Below are 24950 nucleotides of genomic sequence, written 5' to 3'. Positions count from 1 at the left end.
CGGAAATTAGTACGGATTTATCTCCCTCGGAAAACAAAAAAAACCCGGAAAAGGTGGAATCATGTCAAAACCGACCAACGACGAAGGAAATTGCCGGTGATGCACCGAATGAAATACGAAGCGTTAGAGAAAAAGTCCAAGAGATTCCAAAGGAAGCAATTAACGGCGGCGAAAGAGCAGAATATGGTGAGAGCTGTCCAAATTATTGTTTACAAATTAAATATCAAAATTAAGCTAAATACATGCTAGGGTTGAAAATAATATTTTCGAACCTGGAAGTGTGTATGTATAACCCGAGGTATAACATCCATTTGATAATGGTGATGCATACATCCGAAGTAGTCGCTTCACAGTGGTCCCAGGGGGGATCCAGGCAGAGGAGAGAGAGTAAGGAATGGGTTTTAGTGGAGCTGCACTGGGCAACTAGTGGATACCACACCGTGCCAACTTCACTACAGGCCAGGCTTCGTGAAGCTTTCCTAAACCTTACTATAAAAAAAAAGTAGAACGGTCTGTGCCTAGGGGCACGGACGGAATCTTGGCGTAGGACCGCTAGCGGACGGAATAAAAGTAAAGAGCATTTAGTTCTATTAATTGATCAATCATCTATTATCTTAACTCTTTCCGTTTTTTAATTGTAGGCGTACCAAATTTGTAGTAATTTTTTCAAAGAGAAAGTTGTTGTAGAGAATAAATCAAAATCACTTGCACCCCTGCTTCCCAGTTTGGTTACAAGATTACAACTTACAACTCCCTCCCCTTGGCTAGTTTTTGCACCTTGATGTTGGTGGGCGGGCTTAATTTCATGCTAGTGGAGTGTTGGAGACGGTAGGTTTATGGTCGGCGTTGCTGGCTCATGCCGCGACAGAATGGCGTCATGGGCAGACAATGGGGATTACTAAGCTTCCCCTCTCTGATAAACCACTGCATGAGAGAACCAAAGATCTAGTCTAGCAGTGATAGTATCACACTTGTTACTCCTTTAATTGAGAGCCGCGTCGTAGTACGCTTACGTATAGGCACTGACGTTGGGTGTGATACTGGCGGGTTTTGCCGCAAATCACTCTTAATTTATTTATTTTTACGCAGATAGATTTATTTGGGTTTGCAAGGGAATTATACTATTGAAATATTTCAGAAAGTGCCCATCGGTGCTCCTTCTATTTGCGTGACAAGCTTTCATTGTTGTTTTGATTGAAGTATTACTCAGGAAACAATGTTAAACACCATTTTTGTACATGGTATTGTAACTAATCTTATATGTGCTTCATTTTGATTTGGGATAAATGTTTGAACTATGGAACAACAAGACAAGTGGGGGTTAATACACAAGACAAAATGACAAAATAAGTGACGACAGAAGACAAGACTGGGACAAAAATCAACCTTTAAAAAAAAAAGAATGCGCAATTATATTATCAAAACTATTTGGATCAGCACAAAAACAACAGTGACCATACGGGCACCATAGCCTAGGAACGTCTGTGTGTTGATTTAAAATAGAGGCTCATAGAAGCAAAATTTATCAATAAAAGGGGTCCAGTGTAGAGTTTAAGCAAGTGCTGCCACTGGATCACTACAAAAAAAAAAAAAAATTGTAGTGATCCAGTGGCAGCACTTGGGTCTGTGCCTAGGGGCACGAACGGAAGCTTGACGTAGGACCGTTAGTGGACGGAATAAATGTGAAGAGCATTTAGTTCTTTTAATTGATCAGCTCTTTCCGTTCTTAAATTGTAGGCGTACCAAATTTGTAGTAATTTTTTACAAAGAGAAAGTTGATTAAGAGAATCAATTAAAATCACTTGTATCCCTGCTTCCAAGTTTGGTTACAAGATTAAAACTCTAGAGAGCATTTTGTGTTGTCGTTGGGGGCTTGTGGTTCTGAATATGGACAAACAAGCACAGATAAATTCTATTCCAACTCTTTACTGATGTAAGCTTGATAGCCCTGAAAAGGGCCGTTTTATTGAAGAGAACATCCATGGCCACTTACTAGGGTTACCATATCAAAAAATGAAAAGGAGGACATTTCATTTGAGGTTTGGAGACTAAGGAGGACAATGATTCCTTTTCTTAAAATTAAATGAGGACAATGAGTTTTTATAAAACGTTTTAAAAATATGTGCGCTATCACATAATTCATGATTTGCAAAGGTTCAATTGAGATTGATTTGTAGTCGTTACCAATTCAATTAATCTTCTCGTTATACTTCTGAAAAAAGCATCAATCTAGCCTTCATAATTCATCGATGATTGAAACCAACATGGAACATCTAAGCAACCTGTTAATTTTACAATTGATTCAGCATAGGCCGCTGTCATAGTGGGAGCGAAGAGGCGTGATTAGCGTACTATTTATAGAACCAGAACGTCAAAATCGAACACAGGTTAGATTCAATATGTGTGGCTGTATTCCACTTGGTGAATTTTAACTTAAATTTGACAGATATGAAATTTTCGAATAAACCTGCTATTGTACCAGGCTTATTTCTGGCAATCCAGGAATCAAATTTGACAAACAACTTCTCAAAAATCACACGATCAACAACAGAGAGATTTTCGAACATTATAATGTATTTTTGAAATGTCAAATTTTAGTAAAATAAATTATAATGTTCACAAATCTATCTGTTGTTGTCCGATTTTCAAGAAATTATTTGTCAAAATTGATTCCTGGTTTGTCTGAAATAAGTCTGGTACAATAGCAGGTTTATTTGAAAATTTTCCATCTGTCAAATATAACTTAAATTCACCAAATGAACCGCACCCAAAATGCAGGGGGGTTGACAACTGTAGTTGCTCCTAGTCCCACCTTCGAATGGCATTTGCTAGATAAGATTAGGTTGTGACAAAATTAAACATATAAGCTCTGTAAACAACGCTCTTTGAAAACAATTTTATGAATATATTACTGGAAAAAATGAAAGTACTAAAAAGGAAGACATTTTCAGGCAAAAGGAGGATGTAGAAACATTATTGAAAAAGGAGGACATGTCCTCCTTTAGGATACCATATGGTAACCCTACCACTTACGCTTGGCGTGTTTATTGTAGGTGAAAGCATCACGGACCTCATTTTCCAGGAACACCTTCAGCACACCTCGTAGATCAGACGGGAGATACGTTTGACACCACCACGGCGAGCCAGACGACCGATGGCGGTTATCTCGAAGAACTTTGCGATGACGCTTGGCGCCTCTTTAACCAAGATCTTTTCCTCCTTTGCCACGACCAGTCAATTGTTGCTTGTTCCTACTGCTGCTATTGCTCTTCACCACGCCGTCCGAAGCGAAAATGAACTAATGCCATACATCAGCGCTCTTTTATATCTTTTCAGGTTAAAGCAGAATGATGTGCAACCAAGTGGTATAAAAGCTACAAAGACTCCTCCCATTATGAGTAGTTTGCTATCAAGTAGCGATACTGGCTCTTTCCTTTTGCGTACACAGCGAATGAGAACGACCCAAATTTGAGTTAAGTTCACTAAACTAAATTTGCAGGAGTGTGATGTTAAAGCTGATTGCGGAGTGTGCTATGAAGGAAAAATGTGTCGTGCACCATTTCCAAACAAGTCCGTGTCCTCTTCTAGCGCTGTAGGAGATCTTGTCCATACTCGAGGAAATCGTTTCCTGATGACTATGGTGGACGATTACAGCCGGTATTGCGTTCTATATCTGCTGAAGCACAAGTCGGAGGCGGCTGCAAAGATAGTCGAGTACTCAAAAATGATGCAGAATCAGTTTGGTAGGTTGCCGAAAATAATACGCTCGGATGGAGGAGGAGAGTACTCCTGTACTGAGTTGAACACATTTTTGACTGGAAATGGAATCCGATTGGAGCAAACAGCACCCTACAGCCCTCAACAGAATGGCACGGCTGAACGAAAGAATCGCACTTTGCAAGAGATGATGCGATGTCTTTTGATGGAAGCTCGACTTGGTAAACAATATTGGGGGGAGGCAGTGTCAACTGCTTATTTTCTGCAAAACTTACTACCGACTGCTGCGATCGAAGCTACACCGTTTGAACTTTGGTGGGGGAAGAAAACCAAACTATTCTTTCCTCCGAGTGTTTGGGAGTGAAGCGTACGTTCACGTACCGGATGAGAGAAGACGAAAGCTTGATCCGAAGGCAAGAAAGATGGTGTTTGTAGGATATGCTGATGGCAGGAAGGCGTATCGTTTTTTGGACTCCACTACGAACCGTGTCACTATTAGTAGGGACGCAAAGTTCCTTGAACTAACTAATGGTACGCGCGAGCAGCTTGAAACAGAAGAAGTCGTTGATGAACCGATGTTCGAAGATCCTGAAGTAGTTTCGGAGCAAGAGGATGGAACCGATGACAGCAATTCGTTTCACAGTTTCGTCGAGAATGAACTTGCATTCGAGGAGTTTGAAGGAGACAAAAATCTTCGTCGATCATCTCGCGTCAACAAGGAAATTCCCCCACGTCACACACTGGGGCAGATCAGTGATTTTCTCGGAAAAACTTAATAACTTTTGAACGTTGCATCCAATCAGAATACTGTTTTCAGTAAAGTTGTTTGTATTAGTTAAGCGCTTCTTTTGAATAACTTAATTAGTTCGCAGCTTTGTCGTAGAGACCGAAGAAATGACTGGTTTGACGGCGAATGCAAACTGTTAGTAGAGGAGAAGAATGCAGTACGGACGAGAATGCTGCAACACCGCACGAGATTGAATGTGGAGCGATACAGACAAGGGCGGAACAGACAAAACTCGGTTTTCCGAAAGAAGAAGCGTCAGCAGGAAGACCGAGATCGCGAGGCGATGGAAAATCTGTACCGCGTAAACGACACACGGAAGTTCTACGAGATGCTAAATAGCTCGCGCAAAGGCTACGTGCCGCAAGCCGATATGTGCAAGGACTTGGCAAATCATCGAGAAAAGTCATGGTTTACAAAAGCTGTTACGTCCTAATTCCAGCTCTATCTAGAATCTGTCAAAGACAGAGAACGCTAGATTTGAAGATATCTCTTCATTGTGTATTTTCCAGCACTCGTCGTAATTATCCAACTCGGCAAGCCGCGTTGGATAAAATACGACTTGTTGCAGAAACAGATATTTTTTAATAATTTTTATTTAAAGGCCTATTAAAAGCAAGCTATTTTTTTGTAAATTCAAATTATTTAACTTGTTCGAATAACACTTTCCAAAAAATGTACCCTATTTAATATTCAATCGTTGTCGGTCAGAGTTCGCCCGATATGTTCTTGTCATATTTTCGAATCCGCTATCTACCCTACACGTTAACTTGAAAGTATCCATTATTGAGTAAAATTTCACCCATTTTTAAGTAAAGTGGCTTAACCTATTAATGGGTAAACAATTTACCTATTTCATGAGAAACTGTTACCCATTACTGTTATTTAATAGTTAGCAGATACTCATTAAATGGATAAACAAATTTGGTTAAGCATTTTTTTTCAAAATGGTTGAAATTTTACTCATTAATGGGTATTTTCAAGTTACCGTGTATACTCGTGTTGTTTTTTGTTTTTCTCCTGCCGTTCAGCCTTCATACATCACTTTATTATCATCTTCTCTTCAGCCAGTTACGCGAGAGACGACTCACGGCTCAAAGTCCATTATTAGGTACCCATCTATGTTAATTACATTGCATTTCGGACCTGTTGCATTTGTTTCCAAGCTTTAAAAGTGTACCCAAAGAGTTATCTGTTTTAAGTCAACATGATGAAGAATGGTTTGTCGGCGATCCAAAAATCTGCAAAGATTTTAAGTAAGTTGGTTTCCTATCAATGTTTAAGAGTCCAAAGTTTATATTCTGATACAGATGTGGTATTCATTTCTAGGTCTTTCAACTAGTTCCATGTCCGCAATGGCAACGAATCAGGCCGGTGAGTAGTTTTATAGGCTGTAAGTAGCGAAGTGTTGTCAATTTTAAACAAGACTAAAGAAAGTTGGTTTAATAGAGCCAGCTATTGTCGTCTTCTCAGAATGGCTGCTCTCAACAACTTAGTATAGTCATAGATTACGGAGAAGTTTATCAATCATAACAAAAATCTGAAAGGGGGCGGGCCCGGCTTAGTAGTTAGCATCCATGCATCGTGACCTAGTTCAAATTTCATCCCCGGAGTAAAACTTTTTCAAGCAGTTTTGACCTTTCTAACAGCGATTCCAGAAAACTGGACCAAAAAATTACTATTTTATTATGAAAGTCACAAATTTTCTAAGGAGACGATTCTATCTACGCTGCAGGAAAGATTGCGTTTTGCTGTGGCTTGCTGGCGCGCACGCTGTGTAGATAGAAAGAAGATTGATGACGATTCTGAAGATTTCCTGCATTAAGAAATTGAAGATTTTTCGAAAATTGATTCGCTAGTGCAAGACATAAAACTTCGGTCAAAAACTTGTGTAAAGATAAGTGAGAACATCTCCTGATTTTCCTCTATACATTGTCAACTTTCGACCAATTTGGCGCTAGTATCGATTAATTTTCTGTTGAAAATTGCCACTTGGCGCTACCAGCACTTAGTGTCTAGTATAAGTTGTGCAACGCCAGCGCCATCAGGTTGTCAACGAGGCTTTTTAAGTGGGGAAGTCGCAGTCAGTGGCGCTTAAGCCGAATAGGAATCTTTACACTCGTTTTTAGATAAATTTTGTTCGAGCCTCAACGTCTGTTCTCTGTGTCTAAATTTCAATTCTAGAATCTCACACTAGCCATAGAGAACAGACGTTGAGGCTCGAACAAAATTTATCTAAAAACTAGTGTAAAGATTCCTATTCGACTTAAGCGCCACTAACTGCGACTTCCCCACTTAAAAACCCTCGTTGACAGCCTGATGGCGCTGGCGTTTCACAATTTACACTAGACACTAAGTGCTGGTAGCGCCAAGTGGCAATTTTCAACAGAAAATTTATCGATACTAGCGCCAAATTGGTCGAAAATGGAAAATTTATACAGAAAATCAGAAGATGCTAGCGCCACGTAACGGCGACGTTCCCACTTATCTTTACACAAGTTCCTGACCAAAGTTGGACGTCTGTTTTCTGTGCTTCAATATTGTAGTGGGTCACGACTGTATGTCTCAAAGTGGGTCTCCATCAACACACGGAACCACATAAGTAAACCCAGAAATTTCCCTTTTTCCTTTCAGCCCGCTCGCTGTGTTCCGCCGCAACCAAGTACAACTTCGAAACCCTAAAGCTGTCCACCCCGCAGCCGTTCGTGGTGCACGTAGAACTGTCCCGTCCGGAACGGTTGAATGCCTTCAACAAGCGCATGTGGATCGAGCTGGGCCAGTGCTTCAGCCAACTACACGACGATCAGGACTGCCGGGTCATCGTCCTGTCCGGTGGAAGTGCGAAGCACTTTACCGCCGGAATTGACCTCCTGGACATGATGAAACTCGGCCAGCAGTTGGGAGAGATCGATGACGTCGGCAGAAAGGGGCGTATGTTCGAGGGCTTCATCAAGCTGTACCAGGACTCGATCAGTTCGCTGGAACGATGCTACAAACCGGTCATAGCGGCAGTTCATGCAGCGTGCGTCGGTGCCGGGGTGGATCTGATTACGGCCGCTGACGTGCGGTACTGCACCCGGGATGCCTGGTTCCAGGTGAAGGAGGTGGACATCGGAATGGCAGCGGATGTGGGAACTCTGCAGCGACTGCCCAAGGCGATCGGCAGCCAAAGCTTGGCCAGGGAGCTATGCTTCACGGCTAGGAAGTTCAAGAGCGATGAAGCCTATGACTGCGGTCTTGTTTCTCACGTGTTTGAATCGCGCGAGGATATGCTGAGGCAGGCGATCGAACTGGCGAAGGAAATTGCCAGCAAGAGCCCCATTGCGGTTCAGGGAACCAAAAAGAATATGGTCTATTCACTGGATCACACAAACCAGGAAGGACTGGATCAGATTAGGGAGATGAACATGGTCAATATGCAGAGTGAGGACTTCATCAACGCTGTGATGGCACAGCAGAGCAAGGATGAGATGCCGGTCTTTTCTAAATTGTAATTTTGTAGGTCAATTTTGTAAAATTACAGTTCAATTTCTATGGTTAACGGCTTTCTTTTCTGTCATATTCGAATGCAATCAATTCCTTCGTTTGCTATATTACACATAGGTATATCTACTCTTCTAAACAAATTAAACAACTAAAGCGAGAAGATCCATCAAACTTACCTAAACTTCGTCGCCTGAAGCGCTCAGGACAACAGACTCGATATCCGCTCCATGTTCATCGAGTAGACCGAATGCGACGGAATGACGCTCCGGTTCAGCAATGTCCTGTACACATCGTAAACCGAAATCCTCTTATTCTGATTTGGATAGCTACAATCAAATTAAAATCCTATCATTAGTCTCCCCGTACCGAGCTCAAACCCATTTCAACTCACGGTTCCCCACAGGACGCCAAAAACATCGACTCTCCGGGCGGTGGCTTCAGGTAGCAAACGGTCGTTATTTCCTTGTCCAGCTCCATCGGTTCGTCGTCGATTTTGGCCTTGGTAACGGTATTCCTATTGAACGGATGGACCAACTGATGGCCAATGTCGTACGCAAAGGTCCCATTTGCCGTCGTCCTGAAGTGCTTCCTCTTGGTGATGACCGCCATCAGGATGTTCTTCAGCAGTACCTGGACTGCGTGGACAATCAGCTCCACCGCATTTTCATCCACATTCAGCAGACCGTTCTCCCACGCTCCCACCAGCAATCGTCCCAAAACGAGCCCATTGTCCGGCAGGAACAGCTCCTGAACCGCATACCGAATCGTCGGAATCGTTGCGCTCTGACTCGCCATCTGTTCGTAGTCGACCAGTTCCTTCGGGATGAAGTCGTGCACCGTTGCCGGTTCGAAAGTGGCACGATCCGACGAAGACTTGGATGATCGCTTGCGCTTCTTGGAGCTGCCACTCTTACCGTGGCTGGACTCGGTTCCGTAGCTGCTGACACTTTGCGGAGGTGAAACGGCATCGATTTTGTTCAGGATCGCCAACAGGAACTTGTTATGCAGGTGCATCTGATCCGAGCTAAATAGCTTGCGGCACTCGAGATCGAATTCTTCCTTGGAGGATTTTTTGCGAAACCACAGCTTCATGTTGGCCAAATAGAGGGGCCACTTTTCACCCAGGGCCAACATGAGGGTCTGCTTGGCCGTGAGCACCGGGTCCACTTCCTCGGCTGAAGTCATTTCGGACGAAATTTAACCGGAGAAGCAGCGCAAAATTCCAAACAACGGAACACTAGGAATAAACACCTTTTGTTTACTTTTGAGGATTTTTGTGAGCGAAAAACACGAGTTAAACAAAAAACAAAGCAGGCGAATTTTAATGCGGCAGCACTATGAAGGCAATGATTGTTTCCGAGGTGAACAATCTATTAAATTGTGTGAGTGAAACCACTGTACGATACAAGCAATTAGTGACGTCACTAATTGCGTTTACGTTGATTTTTTGGTTTACTAATCCAACGATATTTCACGATCTGCTTCACCTCTCTCTGTACCCATTGCTATGAGTGCACTCTAAAGCCCTACAGCAAAAGTATGGACGTCTGTCAAAAGTTGTTCCAATCGAAAGTGTACTACTCAATTGGCAAATCAAAGTTGGCACTCGTGGAGAATAGAAGAACTATGAGAGTGATGATGGTTTCAAAATTTTACACGGTGAGGTATACGAGTGCAATCTTTAAATGCTTGTATTTTGCAAATGGAATATTTTATTTAAATCTGGTTAATGCTACGCTAGTAGAAAACTTAAGGACTACCAAATAGACATATAATATAGAAAAAATATTTTCTTTTCAGATTTTTATGTGTAGACATAGATTTCAGCTTTTCTACAACTATAGCAGCAACCAGATTTAAATAAAATGCTCCATTTGCAAAATAGAAGCATTTTAAGATTGCACTCGTATACTTCCCCGTTGGAAAATTTTGAAACCATCATCACTTTCATAGTTATTCTATTCTCCACGAGTGCCAACTTGGATTTGCCAATTGGCAAATCAAAGTTGGCACTCGTGGAGAATAGAAGAACTATGAAAGTGATGATGGTTTCAAAATTTTCCACGGGGAAGTATACGAGTGCAATCTTAAAATGCTTTTATTTTGAAAATGGAGCATTTTATTTAAATCTGGTTACTGCTACAGTGGTAGAAAAGCGGAAATCTATGTTTACACCTAAAAATCTGAAAAGAAATTATGTTTTCTGTATTTTATGTCTATTGGCAAATCAAAGTTGGCACGCGTGGAGAATAGAAGAACTATGAAAGTGATGATGGTTTCAAAATTTTCCACGGAGAGGTATAGGAGTGCAATCTCAAAATGATTTTATTTTGTGAATGGAGCATTTTATTTAAATCTGGTTAGTGCTACGTTAGTAGAAAACTTCAGGACTACTCAATAGACATATAATACAGAAAACTTAATTTCTTTTCAGATTTTTAGGTTAAACATAGACTTCCGCTTTTCTACCACTGTAGCAGTAACCAGATTTAAATAAAATGCTCCATTTTCAAAATAAAAGCATTTTAAGATTGCACTCGTATACCTCCCCGTGGAAAATTTTGAAACCATCATCACTCTCATAGTTCTTCTATTCTCCACGAGTGCCAACTTTGATTTGCCAATTGAATAGTTCTGAAGTTTTCTACTACCGTAGCACTAATCAGATTTAAATAAAATGCTCCATTCACAAAATAAAAGCATTTTAAGATTGCACTCGTATACTTCACCGTGGAAAATTTTGGAACCATCATCACTTTCATAGTTCTTCTATTCTCCACGAGAGCCAACTTTGATTTGCCAATAGACATATATTGGCAAATCAAAGTTGGCTCTCGTGGAGAATAGAAGAACTATGAAAGTGATGATGGTTTCAAAATTTTCCACAGGGAGGTATACGAGTGCAATCTTAAAATGCTTTTATTTTGTGAATGGAGCATTTTATTTAAATCTGGTTAGTGCTACGTTAGTAGAAAACTTCAGGACTACTCAATAGACATATAATACAGAAAACATAATTTATTTTCAGATTTTTAGGTGTAAACATAGACTTCCGCTTTTCTTCCACTGTAGCAGTAACCAGATTTAAATAAAATGCTCCATTTTCAAAATAAAAGCATTTTAAGATTGCACTCGTATACTTCCCCGTGGAAAATTTTGAAACCATCATCACTTTCATAGTTCTTCTATTCTCCACGAGTGCCAACTTTGATTTGCCAATAGATTACAATAATTTCTTTTCAGATGTTTGGGTGTATACATAGATTTCAGCTTTTCTACAACTGTAGCACAGCTTTTTTCAGTTTTGTTGTGACAGTCGTCCATACTTTAACTAGAGGGCTTTAGGGCACCCTGGTGGTGAATAGCGAAAGTACATTTTAGTACACAAATTGAGGGGATAGGAAAGCGACGAATGTTACACGCTAAGATGCACATACCTAAAAGTCGGTAAAGAATTGGCAAATCAAAGTTGGCATTCGTGGAGAATAGAAGAACTATGAAAGTGATGATGGTTTCAAACTTTTACACGGTGAGGTATACGAGTACAATCTTAAAATGCTTCTATTTTGCAAATAGGGCATTTTATTTAAATCTGGTTGGTGCTACGTTAGTAGAAAACATAAGGACTACTCAATAAACATATAATATAGAAAAAATAATTTCTTTTCTAATTTTTAAGTGTATACATAGATTTCAGCTTTTCTACCACTATAGCAGAAACCAGATTTAAATAAAATGCTCCATTTGCAAAATAAAAGCATTTTAAAATTGCACTCCTATACCTCTCCGTGGAAAATTTTGAAACCATCATCACTTTCATAGTTCGTCTATTCTCCACGAGTGCCAACTTTGATTTGCCAATAACGAAGTAACGATATTTTTTTACCGATAATTTTAGGTAATCGTAGCTTAGAGTGTACACACAGAAATTAAAGAAGCTTTATTAACAAATAAAAGTTGGTACGCGAGTGCAATTTTAAAATGCATTTGTTTTGCGAACAAATTACCCTAATAAACGGGTACCATCCCCTTATGGTTATTGTTTATGCGGGTATTCTAATAAAATCTGGTTAATGCTACGTTCGGCTACGTTAGTAGAAAACTCAAGGGCTACTCAATAGACATGTAATAGAGACATTTTTTTTTCAGATTTTTAGTTGTATACAAATGTAGATTTCAGCCTTCCTACCACTGTATCAGAAACCAGGTTTAAAAAGAATGCTCCATTTGCAAAATAGAAGAATTTCTCTACGTGGAAAATATTGAAATCATCATCACTTTCATAGTTCTTCTATTCTCCATGGAAACCAACATTAATTTGCCAATAGAAGCTTCGCAATCGATTCAACATCTGGTGGTTATGTTGTATGCAGGTTTGTTTGCCGTGAGACATAGGAAGCGGAACACTTTTATATTTTTACTGATAAATTTATTCATGTGAGATGCTCCAAAATGCAATCCAGTTAAAAAAAAAATTAATTCTGTCAAATTCTGTATCGTTTCTGTAAGGATCCTGCTGGGGTTCAGAAATATTCGTGTCGAAATAAAGTGAAAATTAGAAAAGTGCCTTAGTGGTTATAACCGAAGAGAACAAATAAAAAAGACTGGCAACTCTTCCATTTTCTCATACAAACGCTATGAGACTATAGTCGCTATATTCATAGTCTGGCGGATAGAATTTCGTGAACCAATTGAGCTGTCAAATAGCGGAACCAATCCTATCAAGTTTATACCCCGTTCACATTACAGCCTATATCACGTAATATAGGCTGTCTTGCAATGAGCACTCATACATAGGATTTCCAGTGAAAACTAGATGTATGAGTGCTCATTGCAAGATATCGTATATCACGTGATATACGCTGTAATGTGAACGTAGTATTAGGCTCTTTTCATGCACCAGCAATGTAGAGTGCGCTAGCCGATTTTGAGAGGAAATGTCATCCAATTCTTTTTGTTTACATCTTCATCACGATTTTAAAAACTCAAAATAATGTACATTCCATTGCACAACTTGTCAAATAAAAATCAAGATAACCTCTGGTACAATTATATAAACCTCAATTTTTCTCATCAAAAATATATGGAAGCACCAGCCGGTACAGAAAACAAAATATTCCACGCGGATGATGATTTCAAGCACCTGCGGTGGATTAATTAATCAAGAAAGGAGAAAATATTGTCCTCTTGCTATCGTTCACGGTGAACATTTCCACCCTCATCACTCTTTTGAGGGTTTTCTTATTCACCGACAGAGGCTGAAACAATATTGAAAGTGACAATTTACGCGAGTGTATATTGCTGATTGCCTCTGAAACTGGACTGTCCCAAAAATGCAAAAAGTGTGATAAAAGTGCACGTTTCCGTCAAATCGTTTTGATGTCTTCGGAGCACTTATTGCTTGCATCATAAGGAATAAGTGCACCAAGGACACCAAGACAATTAGACGTAAACTTGCAATTTTATCACACTTTTTAATAAGTGAAAACGCGCTTATTAGTCCAATTGTGTGTGAAATGCGCAATAAACTATAGGGCACATTGTTTTTGCACTGGGTGTGCTGGATTAGACAGGAGCTTAGAAGCGGAGCACCGCGTCAGAAAGAACATAGACAGAAAAAAAGGCGGGTAACGTATGTATCGCAATTGGAACCGATAGAGTAGGAAAGATAAAGTTGGTGTCAGATAGTTTATTCCGTGTATTGCGAAATAGTGTGAATCGAGTGATCGAGTCTTCGACAACATTTGTTAAAACCATCTCACTTACATATAAAGGTAGTGCCGCAGTCCTGTGTAACATAAAGACATTAGTTGGAGATTTCCGAATAGAATCTAATTGGATATTTAACAACTCGGTTGGAGATTTCCAAAGTACACTGAAGTCTTTTTTACTCGGTTTTTTTTTACGCGGTTTTTTTTTTACACGGGTTCCAGCTCAGTTTGTTCCAAGTAGAAACGATGGATGTGATCGCTGGAGGTGTTTTGTTGGATGTGGTGTGGAAATAAGGGAATTTGCTGTGAGAGAAGTTTTAGGCAAGGAAGATCGGCGGGGGCAGGAATGTTTTGGGCGAGAAGGGACTGATAATAGGGAAGGGAAACGATCTCCTGCAGGTGACGATTGACTAGAAGTGCTTTGCATTTGATCGCCGGCAGTTGCAGTTTCATTCCACCCTGCTCTCTGCTGCGCGCCAACTGCTGCATTGGGGCTCGTGCGGGTAGCCCACGAAAAAGGAAAGTCCCCATCGTTGATGTCAGCTTCGCCGTGTGAGCACATTGCGGTGGAATAACAGACGAGAGGTACCACACCTTCGCTGTAATGAAGATGTTCAGCTATAGCACTTTCTGCTGCAGGGAAAGGGAGCGCATGTTATGCAAAAATATGAGTTGCGAGATCCTCGATACTAAAGCGTCCCAGTTTAGTTTTACCATCAGTCGCACTGAGTTGGTAAAAATAACGCCCAGTACCTTGACATTCTCCTTTGTCTGCAGCCCTGGTATCGTCAGTGGATCTCCATTGATGAAACCAACATCGATCGCCACTGTTTTCAGCTGATTTAGCTTTGCACCGGATACGATCCCCTTCTGCTTCCTCGCGATTAGCTGCGCAATACTATCTTTGAGCGAGAGTGTAGCTTGGAAAATAGAACAGTCGGTATTTGCGCATTTTTGAGAGTCACTCAGGACTCGATGGATCCGCAGTACTCGTTCCAGGCGGGCCTTCATCACGCGGGAGAGGATTTTAAAATCGACGTTGAGCAGGCTGATCGGACGGTATGCTCTTGCTGTCCCATCCCCACCTCGCTTTTTAACCAACACAATATGTAGTGCCATCGGTGAATTCAGATGGGAGCTCATTCGTCATAGCTTCATTAATAACGAAGTACAGCTCCCGATAGATGACGTCAAATGTTCGTAGGTAGAACTCTACCGGCAAACCATCGATCTCCGGTGATTCACGTTGGCGAGCGGCGTTGGCTTCGTCGTTCTCGGGTATGGCTCTCTCAGTTTCGAACATTTCTTCCCCCACCTGCCTCGTCTCTTCCGCCGCATACAGGTCCCTGAAGTATCGAAACACGTGTTGCTCGATCTCCAGAGAGCCTTGTATTTGTTCTCCTCGTTTGTTCTGCAGTCCTGTTATGGTTGTTTTTTACGTCACCCAACTGGAAAGTGAATATGCTCTCGCCGGCTATGAACGTTGATTTTTTTTTGTTTTTGTTAATTACTTTATTTGTACAGGCTCAATCAAATAAACTTTACAGAGCCAAGTTATCATTTTCTTTATACATTATAAATGTCTTAAATCTAAAATTAAAGGATTTGACCGATTACTCGCGGTCTTCTCGAGGTTAGTGGATGACAATTGTTTGGATCGGGAGAGGGAAAAGGAGATTTGGATTATGATTTATGATTCAAAGAATTCACTTTTTCTAAAACTTATACTTAATCCTATCGACGTTATATCAACTCTGTAATTATACAATTATTACAGAAACAAATATACAAAAAAAAAACGCACACACACGCACAAAATACAAACTAAACACAAGGTTAATCAAACTTACAATCTAAGGTTAATATCCTTAAAGTAAACATATATGAGTTTCATAAACTCCAGATCGCGTCTAGCCAAAATATCCCGAACTGGAACGTTAGGTTGTCTACCTCGAGCCCGAAGGGAATCATAAAAATGTGATCTGACCCCACGATACTCCGCACAAGACCAAAGGATGTGATCAGCGTCCTGGTAACCTTGTCCACATTCACAGAGATTGCTGTCTCCCAACCCCACACGGAACAAGTGAGCGTTTAGACAATAGTGATTGGACATGAGGCGAGACATCACACGAATGAATTCTCGACCCCACCTCCAAACCTTTGAACCAAAATGTGAACATTGATGCGGATGAAGCTTTGCGCAAACTGCCGCTGCAACGTGAGCATTTGTGCTTTTACGCGGTTGATGTTCACTAGCATGGTTTTTTTTTTTAACTCTTTATTTGTTCCAAATTCAAAATAAATTACATTTCATTTTTAACCTAGGTGCTCCAGTTACTACAGTAACTTACCAGCCTTAATTGTTATGATATATATCTAATAGCGAATTCGTTTATTATTCAGTTCCAACCTGGATCGGGTATCAAGATTGGGTCTGCTTGTTTTCTGACAAACGTCAGTTTGCTCGTTTGTTTTTAAAACCTAGCTCAGGTTGAGGTTCGCACTGACAAAAAGTTCGGTTTCGCACTGGGTTGGAACTGGTTCCAACCCCGATAATAAACGAATTCGCTATAAGTGTTTTTGCATTGTTCCTGTCTTGGCAATTCAGTATTTTAAACAGGTTTTTTTTAAACCTGCATGTCAGTATAACAATTGAAATCTTAAAACTAAAAACTAAAACTAAATCTTATCTAAGTATAAGGGAATTAATCGTTGCAATTGAGGATTGCAACGATTTTTTCTGGAAATTATTAATTATTTTGTTGGAAATTTGTGCTAAAGTCTCAACATTCGAAATTCTATGTACTTCGGCAGTACTGTACCAGGGAGGCAACTTCAAAATCATCTTTAGAACTTTGTTCTGAATCCTTTGAAGTGCTTTTTTCCTGGTAGTGCAACAACTAGACCATATTGGCACAGCGTAAAGCATGGCCGGTCTAAAAACTTGTTTAAATACGAGAAGTTTATTCGTCTGGCAAAGTTTGGATTTCCTGTTTATAAGAGGATACAAACATTTTATATATTTGTTAAATTTGGCTTGAATGCCCTCAATGTGGTCTTTAAAAGTTAATTTTTGGTCAAGTACTAATCCAAGATATTTCACTTGGTTTGACCAGGAAATTGGAACTCCGTTCATAGTGACTATGTGACTACTACTAGGTTTCAAAAAGAAAGCTCTAGGCTTGTGTGGAAATATTATAAGTTGAGTTTTGGAAGCGTTGGGAGAAATCTTCCATTTTTGTAAATAAGAAGAGAAAATAGCTAAACTTTTCTGCAGTCTGCTGCAAATAACACGAAGACTTCTTCCTTTAGCGGAAATGCCTGTGTCATCAGCGAACAAAAATTTGTGGCAACCCTGAGGCAAATCAGGGAGGTCCGAAGTGAAAATGTTATACAATATAGGCCCAAGAATGCTACCCTGAGGAACTCCTGCTCTAACAGGTAGTAGATTAGATTTGGAATTTTGATAATTTACCTGCAGAGTTCTGTCAGTTAAATAATTTTGAACTAATTTCATAATATAAAGTGGAAAATTAAACTTTTTCAATTTAGCAATCAAACCTTCATGCCAAACACTGTCGAATGCTTTTTCTATGTCTAGAAGAGCAACTCCAGTTGAGTGGCCTTCAGATTTGTTTGAACGAATTAAATTGGTAACTCTTAAGAGTTGATGAGTAGTTGAATGCCCATGGCGAAATCCAAACTGCTCATCTGCAAAAATTGAGGTCGTATTGATGTGAAGCATAATTCTATTCAAAATTATCTTTTCAAACAGTTTACTTATTGAAGAAAGCAAACTTATTGGACGGTAGCTAGAAGCTTCAGCTGAATTTTTATCCGGCTTCAAAATTGGAACAACTTTTGCATTTTTCCATTTATCAGGAAAGTATGCCAAATGGAAACATCTGTTAAATAATTTTACCAACAAAGACAAGGTACTCTCTGGGAGTTTTTTGATGAGGATATAGAAAATTCCATCATCACCTGGAGCTTTCATATTTTGAAACTTTTTAGTTATAGACCTTACTTCGTCCAAATCAGTCCCCCAGGAATCATCAAAAATATTTTCCCGAGAGAAAATATTCAGAAAATCCCGAGCAACCTGATTCTCAATAGGACTAGTAAGACCCAAACTGAAATTATGGGAACTCTCAAATTGCTTAGCAAGTTTCTGAGCTTTTTCCAAATTTGTGATCAAAATTTTACCACCTTCTTTAAGCGCTGGAATTGGCTTTTGAGGTTTTTTCAGAATTTTTGTGAGTTTCCAAAAGGGTTTGGAACTCGGGTCTAATTTAGAAACATTATTTTCAAAAGTTTTGTTCCTCAGGGCAGATAATCGTTTTTTAATTTGTTTTTGTAAATCCCGCCAGATAACTTTCATGGCAGGATCGCGTGTTCTTTGATATTGTCTCCTACGGACATTTTTAAGACGGATCAAGAGCTGAAGATCGTCGTCTATTATAATTGAATCGAATTTAACCTCGCATTTTGGTACTGAGGCAGCTCTTGCTTCAACTATAGAAGTAGTCAGAGATTCAAGAGCATAATTAATTTCATCTTTGGTTTGCAAAGGAATGTGTGGATCGAAGTTATATTCCATAAATGTTCGATACTGCTCCCAATCAGCTCTATGGTAATTGAAAGTAGAGCTGTTGGGATTAGAAATAATTTCTTGGGATATTTCAAAAGTTACTGGAAGGTGATCAGAACCGAAGTCAGCATGGGTACCCAACAAACAATTGAGAGCTCTTATAAAACACCTGAGTTGATCAAACGTTGAATAATAGCTTCCAGAGTTGAACAAGAATGTAGTTGTATTGCCATTTGATTAAAAGTTTTAAAAGCTATTGGAGCACTCCTAAATGATTATTTACGTTCGGTTTAACTATATGCTTTATAAGACCTACGATAACTTTTATAGCACCTTAGTTAAACTGATTCACAAAAGCTATACAGAACGTGGAATAAACGCATCACAACAAACCATTGGGAGCTCTCATACAACACCTGAGTTGATCAAACGTTGAATAATAGCTTCCAGAGTTGTACAAGAATGTAGTTGTATTGCCATTTGGTTAAAAGCTTCAAAAACTGCTTGGAGCACTCTTAAATGATTGTTTACGTTCGGTTAAACTGTTTGACAGGAGCCATAAAGGATGTGGAATAAACCCATCAAAACAAACCATTGGGAGCTCTTATACAACACCTGAGTTGATCAAACGTTGAATAATAGCTTCCAGAGTTGTACAAGAATGTAGTTGTATTGCCATTTGGTTAAAAGCTTCAAAAACTGCTTGGAGCACTCTTAAATGATTGTTTACGGTCGGTTAAACTGTTTGAAAGGAGCTTCTATAGGATGTGGAATAAACGCATCAAAACAAACCATTGGGAGCTCTTATACAACACCTGAGTTGATCAAACGTTGAATAATAGCTTCCAGAGTTGTACAAGAATGTAGTTGTATTGCCATTTGGTTAAAAGCTTCAAAAACTGCTTGGAGCACTCTTAAATGATTGTTTACGGTCGGTTAAACTGTTTGAAAGGAGCTTCTATAGGATGTGGAATAAACGCATCAAAACAAACCATTGGGAGCTCTTATACAACACCTGAGTTGATCAAACGTTGAATAATAGCTTCCAGAGTTGTACAAGAATGTAGTTGTATTGCCATTTGGTTAAAAGCTTCAAAAACTGCTTGGAGCACTCTTAAATGATTGTTTACGTTCGGTTAAACTGTTTGACAGGAGCCATAAAGGATGTGGAATAAACGCATCAAAACAAACCATTGGGAGCTCTTATACAACACCTGAGTTGATCAAACGTTGAATAATAGCTTCCAGAGTTGTACAAGAATGTAGTTGTATTGCCTTTTTGGTTAAACGCTTCAAAAGCTGCTTGGAGCACTCTTAAATGATTGTTTACGTTTGGTTTAACTATATGCTTTATAAGACCTACGATAACTTTTATAGCACCTTAGTTAAACCGATTGACAAGAGCTATATAGAAAGTGGAATAAACGCATCAAAACAAACCATTGGGAGCTCTTATACAACACCTGAGTTGATCAAACGTTGAATAATAGCTTCCAGAGTTGAACAAGAATGTAGTTGTATTGCCATTTGCTTAAAAGCTTCAAAAGCTGCTTGGAGCACTCTTAAATGATTGTTTACGTTCGACCAACCACCAACCACAATTTTGTTGCTAAAAATAGCACAAGTGATAGGCACGTTTATATGACCATAAGGCAATGATTATTCGACTGCAAGAGAAGTCACTCAAGATGAGCTTCATATACTTCTCTCATATGATCAAAATATGTATTCAAGAATAGAGCAGATGGAAACAGAAGCGGCTGGCAATCCGGGATCATGAGTTCGAATCTTGCTTGGAGAAACCCTCGGTGGAGTAGAGGTAAATTATATATATAGGTGTTTATTAATAAATGCAAACATTAATTTAAGACATATATCATATAATCAACGATAACATTTCTAGATAAATTCTCTCAATTAATTATTAGGGAGATTAATCGAAAGAATATCAATCAAAGATTAAACCGATGCTAGTTACTACTTCCTCCATGATCACAGAATGTTTATTATGGCATAATTACATATTTTTTCAATGTGCACAAATAAATTAAATTAATAAAAACTGTACAAGCAATTATTTTGGCGTACCACAACAATTGTTAAATTAATTTTAATCTGTGAATATTGTGAGTACTTACACAACGGTTATTAAGGAGTCATTAAAAAGTGCTATAAACGCTTTTCACCGCTTGCTGTACAATGATTATTTAGGAGTCATAAAAGAGTGCAACAAATGCCTCTCAGGTTCACTCTCTACTAAATTTCAAAGCAGCTGTCAAGAAGTGTCTACAAACGTTGTATAAGAGCTTTCACCAAAATAATAAAGCTTGAGTTTAAATATGTATCTATAAACGTTGTATAAAAGTTGCTTCTATCCGGTTGTTAAGGAGTCATTGAAAAGTGCTGTAAACGCTTTTCACCGCTTGCTGTACAATGATTATTTAGGAGTCATAAAAGAGTGCAACAAACGCCTCTCAGGTTTACTCTCTACTAAATTTCAAAGCAGCTGTCAAGAAGTGTCTACAAACGTTGTATGAGAGCTTTCACCAAAATAATAAAGCTTGAGTTTAAATATGTATCTATAAACGTTGTATAAAAGTTGCTTCTACTCCTATACCGCGTAGACATATAATGCTGTAGTTGAACAGGTTCTCCAAACCAGTGTAAACAAGAGTTTTACAGAAGTTGTAATAAACAAATTGTACAGTTATTATTCAGCATGCAGTTGAATAAAATCACAATGGAAGCGTTTCTTCAACAAGAAATTGATTTTGGGCAAACGTTTTACTGAATACGTTAGACAACACCTTTGTGTTGCAGTTGTATAGGTTCTCCAAACGAGTGTAAACAAGGGTTTTATAAAAGTTGTGGTGAACACATTGTGCAATTATTATTCAACATGCAGCTGAACAAAATCAAAACGAAAGCGTTTCTTCAACTGGAAATTGTTACTTGGGTAACCAATTGGCTACAAAGTTGACATGAATCAGTTAAGACCAAATCAATAGTTGAGGGATTTCTTGCAGAAGAAAAGCATGTTGGACTGTTTGGATATTGAATAGTGTAATAACCTGCAGAACAATCATCAAACAGAATATTACCAACAATCAATACGAAACTAACGATTTTAAATTGGCTCACTACTTGACTAGCCTATTGGTCCCAAGCAAATCGACTAACGTACCCCATTCTAGTATAAATTCCAGTACTACACTATGTTTGTTTTGATTCACTATGAAAGTTTGACAGATAAAACGAGGGGTTCTTGGATTTTCCTATGTTTCGAGGGGTGCATCGATTAGCTTGGGACAGAAGATAGTACCAGAGCTGAGCCCAAAAGTTGAGCTCGTTTCTTCGGGACCTTCTGGTCTTAGAGTTACCTCTATGATATTACCATTGGAATTGCTTTGAGCATTATTCCATGAGTGGTGTTTTGCATTAAAATCACCAATAATGAAGAATTTAGACCTATGACGGGTAAGTTTCTGGAGGTCACCCTTGAGAAAATTCTTTTGCTGGCCTACGCATTGGAATGGCAAATAGGCAGCTATAAACGTAAGTTGTCCAAATTTTGTTTCAACAGAAACTCCCAAAGTTTCAAAAACTTTGGTTTCAAATGAAGAAAGAATTTTATGTTTGATTCGTCTATGAATAATGATGGCAACGCCACCACAGGGTCCATCAAGACGATCATTTCTATAAATCAAGTAATTTGCGTCCTTCTTAACCTTATGGTCAGGTTTAAGGAACGTTTCAGTTATAACGGCAATATGCACGTTATGAACTCTCAAAAAGTTAAATAGCTCGTCTTCATTATCTTTAAGAGATCGAGCATTCCAATTTACAATATTTAATGCTTTAAAATCCATTACTGAATTTTAAAGTCATGACAATATTATTAGCAAATTTTACTCCAGTTTGGATAGCATCAAACATGGAGTTAGATTTAAGCATATCAGAAATGATTTCTGTAAAAAATCTATTTTAGGGGCAGTAATGCATCCTAAGTCAAAATTGTCAAAATTTCCGTTAGAACGTTGGTTAGTATTTTGATTTCTACCCGCTGCAATAGCAGCATAGGTAGCTCCATTAACTCGCTGAACATTGTTAGCAGCGAGGGGAGTAGGTACAGATGAAACATTAGAAGCAGGGGTGATTTTTGTACCTACGGGTACGAATGTAGAATTTGATCCTCGCTGACCGTTGTTAACAGCAGAGGGATTTGTACCTGGTCGGAAACGTGGAGCATATTTTTCCATCGTGAACAATAATCTTTTTTCAAATTTTATTATTTTTTTTTTGTTTACTGTGAACTCTAAGTTAGCTTTATTAATCTTCCTTTGCAAGCACCGTGGCTATTAACCAGCATCACATTCACATCCTCATATCAATTCAGCCTTCTCAATTTAACGTTCAAAACCTCTATGGTTGCCTCGATTTGATCCTCACATCACTACAACTCTTCACTCTCAGCCTCCATTTCCCACTCCCATACAAAAAAAAAAAAATTGATTGATCTAGATGTTGAACGGATTATAAATCCAAGCCCTTCACACTTTCACCTACTCACTTCAAAATCGTACCGGCTGCGCCAATTTGTAAAATCCTCTCCCGGTCCGTGATATTCCTCCAAAATATTTCTAATTTACTCCACCAATCTCACGCTTCAACTTTACTTTTATTCGTCCGATACTGATCACCATTCACATTCAACTGCCTCTTCCTACCCTGTGCCCCACTCACCTATCCTGTCGGTGTACTCCTTTGCTCTGTTTTCCTCTTTCTCTCTCTCTCTCTCTTTCTCTCTATCATCACCAAGGGGTGTGACACTTAGTTTAAGAAACAACTGGTAATCATGGACTCTACAAATTTGAACATTTAAATTTCTTAGGATCTTCCTTCACAGGACAGTCGTCCTTTGCGTGAAAGGAATCACCACAATTCATGCATTTAATCTGGCATGTAGCAATTTTTAGTTCCGTGACCCCATCCCTGGCACTTACGGCACTGAGTGAGATTTTGGAAATTTCCTCCAGTCTTCCTGAAGTGTTCCCACTTCACTCGGACATGGAGCATAAGGCTAGCTTTTTCGAAGGCCTTAAGGTTGTTTAATTCACTAGACTTGAAGTGAACTAAATAAAAATCATTAGAAATCCCGTTGCGCGAATCGCCAGGACGGGATTTCAGTGGCAATACTCCAAGTAATTTTGCCAGTTCATCTTTGATACGATCCAGGGATTCACCACTGGGCAGTCCTTTCATAACAACCTTGAACACACGTTCAGTTTTGGTGTCGTAAGTAAAAAAATTGTGTTTCTTCTCAGTAAGATACTTGAGAAGACATTTAAAGCCGTCCAAGGTTTCAGCCAATACACGGCATTCACCCCGACGTCCAATTTGTAGTGAAAACTTAACTTTCACGAAATTCAGAAGTTCCATGCGAAGAGCATGGAAATCGGAAGTGGTTATCACAATAGGGGGAATCTTTTCCTTCTTGGCATTAAGCCGGGAAAGTTTACTAGAATTTTTCTTGGATGATGGATCATTCTCATCATCCGTGAGCAAATCAAATTGATTACTCAAATTAATTTCATCAGAAGGGGGGTCAAGAGTTTGCCCCTTTCTTTTGCGTTTAGGCGGCGTGGCGGCAGTAAATTTTTATCCAAATCGACTTCCAAGCAGATTACTATAAGAATCTGAAGGATCGAAGAGGAATTTTCCACTGATATTTTCTGTTCTACTATATAAGTGTCCAACAAGGTCGCCCGTTCCATCATTGTCAACAACATCAGCCCAACAAAACGGCCCTTTTCAGGGCCACCAAACTTTCGCAAAAGAGTTATTAAGGAATATTCCTAAAATATAATATACACAATTAAGTACAACACATAACAGACGTTATCCAAGTGGTCGTATCTAGTATACAACCCTTCCAACTTTTTTTTATTTTGCACACAAGTAGCCCCGATGTGCATGTATTCGCGGCAGTGTCGGTATGTTTGTAGCTGCCCGAAATACGAGACATTCGTCACTTCGCCGTCGATCGTGACCCACGACTCGATGTTTCGTTTCACCGTCATTTTTGTTATACGAACGCCGGTCGAAATGCCAGGGAAATCGATATCGGTTCCGCATCGTTGTTCCCGTATTGCGGTTACGTCATCGTATCTTCCTAGAAAATCAGTGATTTTTTGATCCGACACGTCCTCGGACAAATCGTAGAGCCTCACCTCCACTGCTCCCTCCTCCAGTGTGATTTTCAACGGATATTTTTTGCGCCAACGCACTATGGGTAAAAATGGGTCCAAAATTACCCAAAATTCAATATCTCAACAGCACGCTGAACCCCTTACTCCCCTATAAAGTGTACCCCGTATTCCCCTAATATCTCATGAACTGTTGTTTGAAGACATAGTATTCTAAAACCATGCATAAAGTGCTTATGTTTTACGAAAAATAGAGCTGTAAAAAACATTTCCTCCAAAAAGTAGGGGAAAATGGGGTAAAATGGTCCAAAACATATACCTACAAGGCTCTCCGGTCCATGGGATCACGTGCAATCGATTCCCCGGACGATTTCCCTTCGGAAAAGTCGTTTTTCATGGCCGGAATTCAGCGTGCTGTTGAGATATTGAATTTTGGGTAATTTTGGATCCAT

The 24950-nt window shown here is 39.3% G+C and overlaps 2 protein-coding genes across 2 annotated transcripts; one reads left to right on the top strand and one right to left on the bottom strand.

Moving 5' to 3' along the window:
* The first annotated feature begins 5616 nt into the window (after positions 1 to 5616).
* Positions 5617 to 8035, top strand: LOC135696887 (delta(3,5)-Delta(2,4)-dienoyl-CoA isomerase, mitochondrial). The gene is made up of 3 exons (XM_065216426.1): positions 5617 to 5757; positions 5831 to 5875; positions 7136 to 8035. The coding sequence occupies exons 1-3, from the start codon at positions 5709 to 5711 to the stop codon at positions 7993 to 7995; spliced, it is 954 nt and encodes a 317-aa protein (XP_065072498.1). The 5' UTR covers positions 5617 to 5708; the 3' UTR covers positions 7996 to 8035.
* A 54-nt stretch (positions 8036 to 8089) lies between these two features.
* Positions 8090 to 9215, bottom strand: LOC135696888 (transcriptional adapter 1-like). The gene is made up of 2 exons (XM_065216427.1): positions 8379 to 9215; positions 8090 to 8313 (listed from the first exon to the last, which is right to left on the bottom strand). The coding sequence occupies exons 1-2, from the start codon at positions 9170 to 9172 to the stop codon at positions 8187 to 8189; spliced, it is 921 nt and encodes a 306-aa protein (XP_065072499.1). The 5' UTR covers positions 9173 to 9215; the 3' UTR covers positions 8090 to 8186.
* Positions 9216 to 24950: the final 15735 nt, after the last annotated feature.

The sequence above is a fragment of the Ochlerotatus camptorhynchus genome, unplaced genomic scaffold, assembly GCF_037179485.1.
Source record: "Ochlerotatus camptorhynchus isolate MF236.1 unplaced genomic scaffold, CSIRO-AGI_Acam_v1.1 ptg000063l, whole genome shotgun sequence".
NCBI classification, from domain to species: domain Eukaryota; kingdom Metazoa; phylum Arthropoda; class Insecta; order Diptera; family Culicidae; genus Ochlerotatus; species Ochlerotatus camptorhynchus.
Note: the sequence above shows the minus strand (reverse complement) of the source record. Positions and strands in the feature narration are given on the sequence as shown.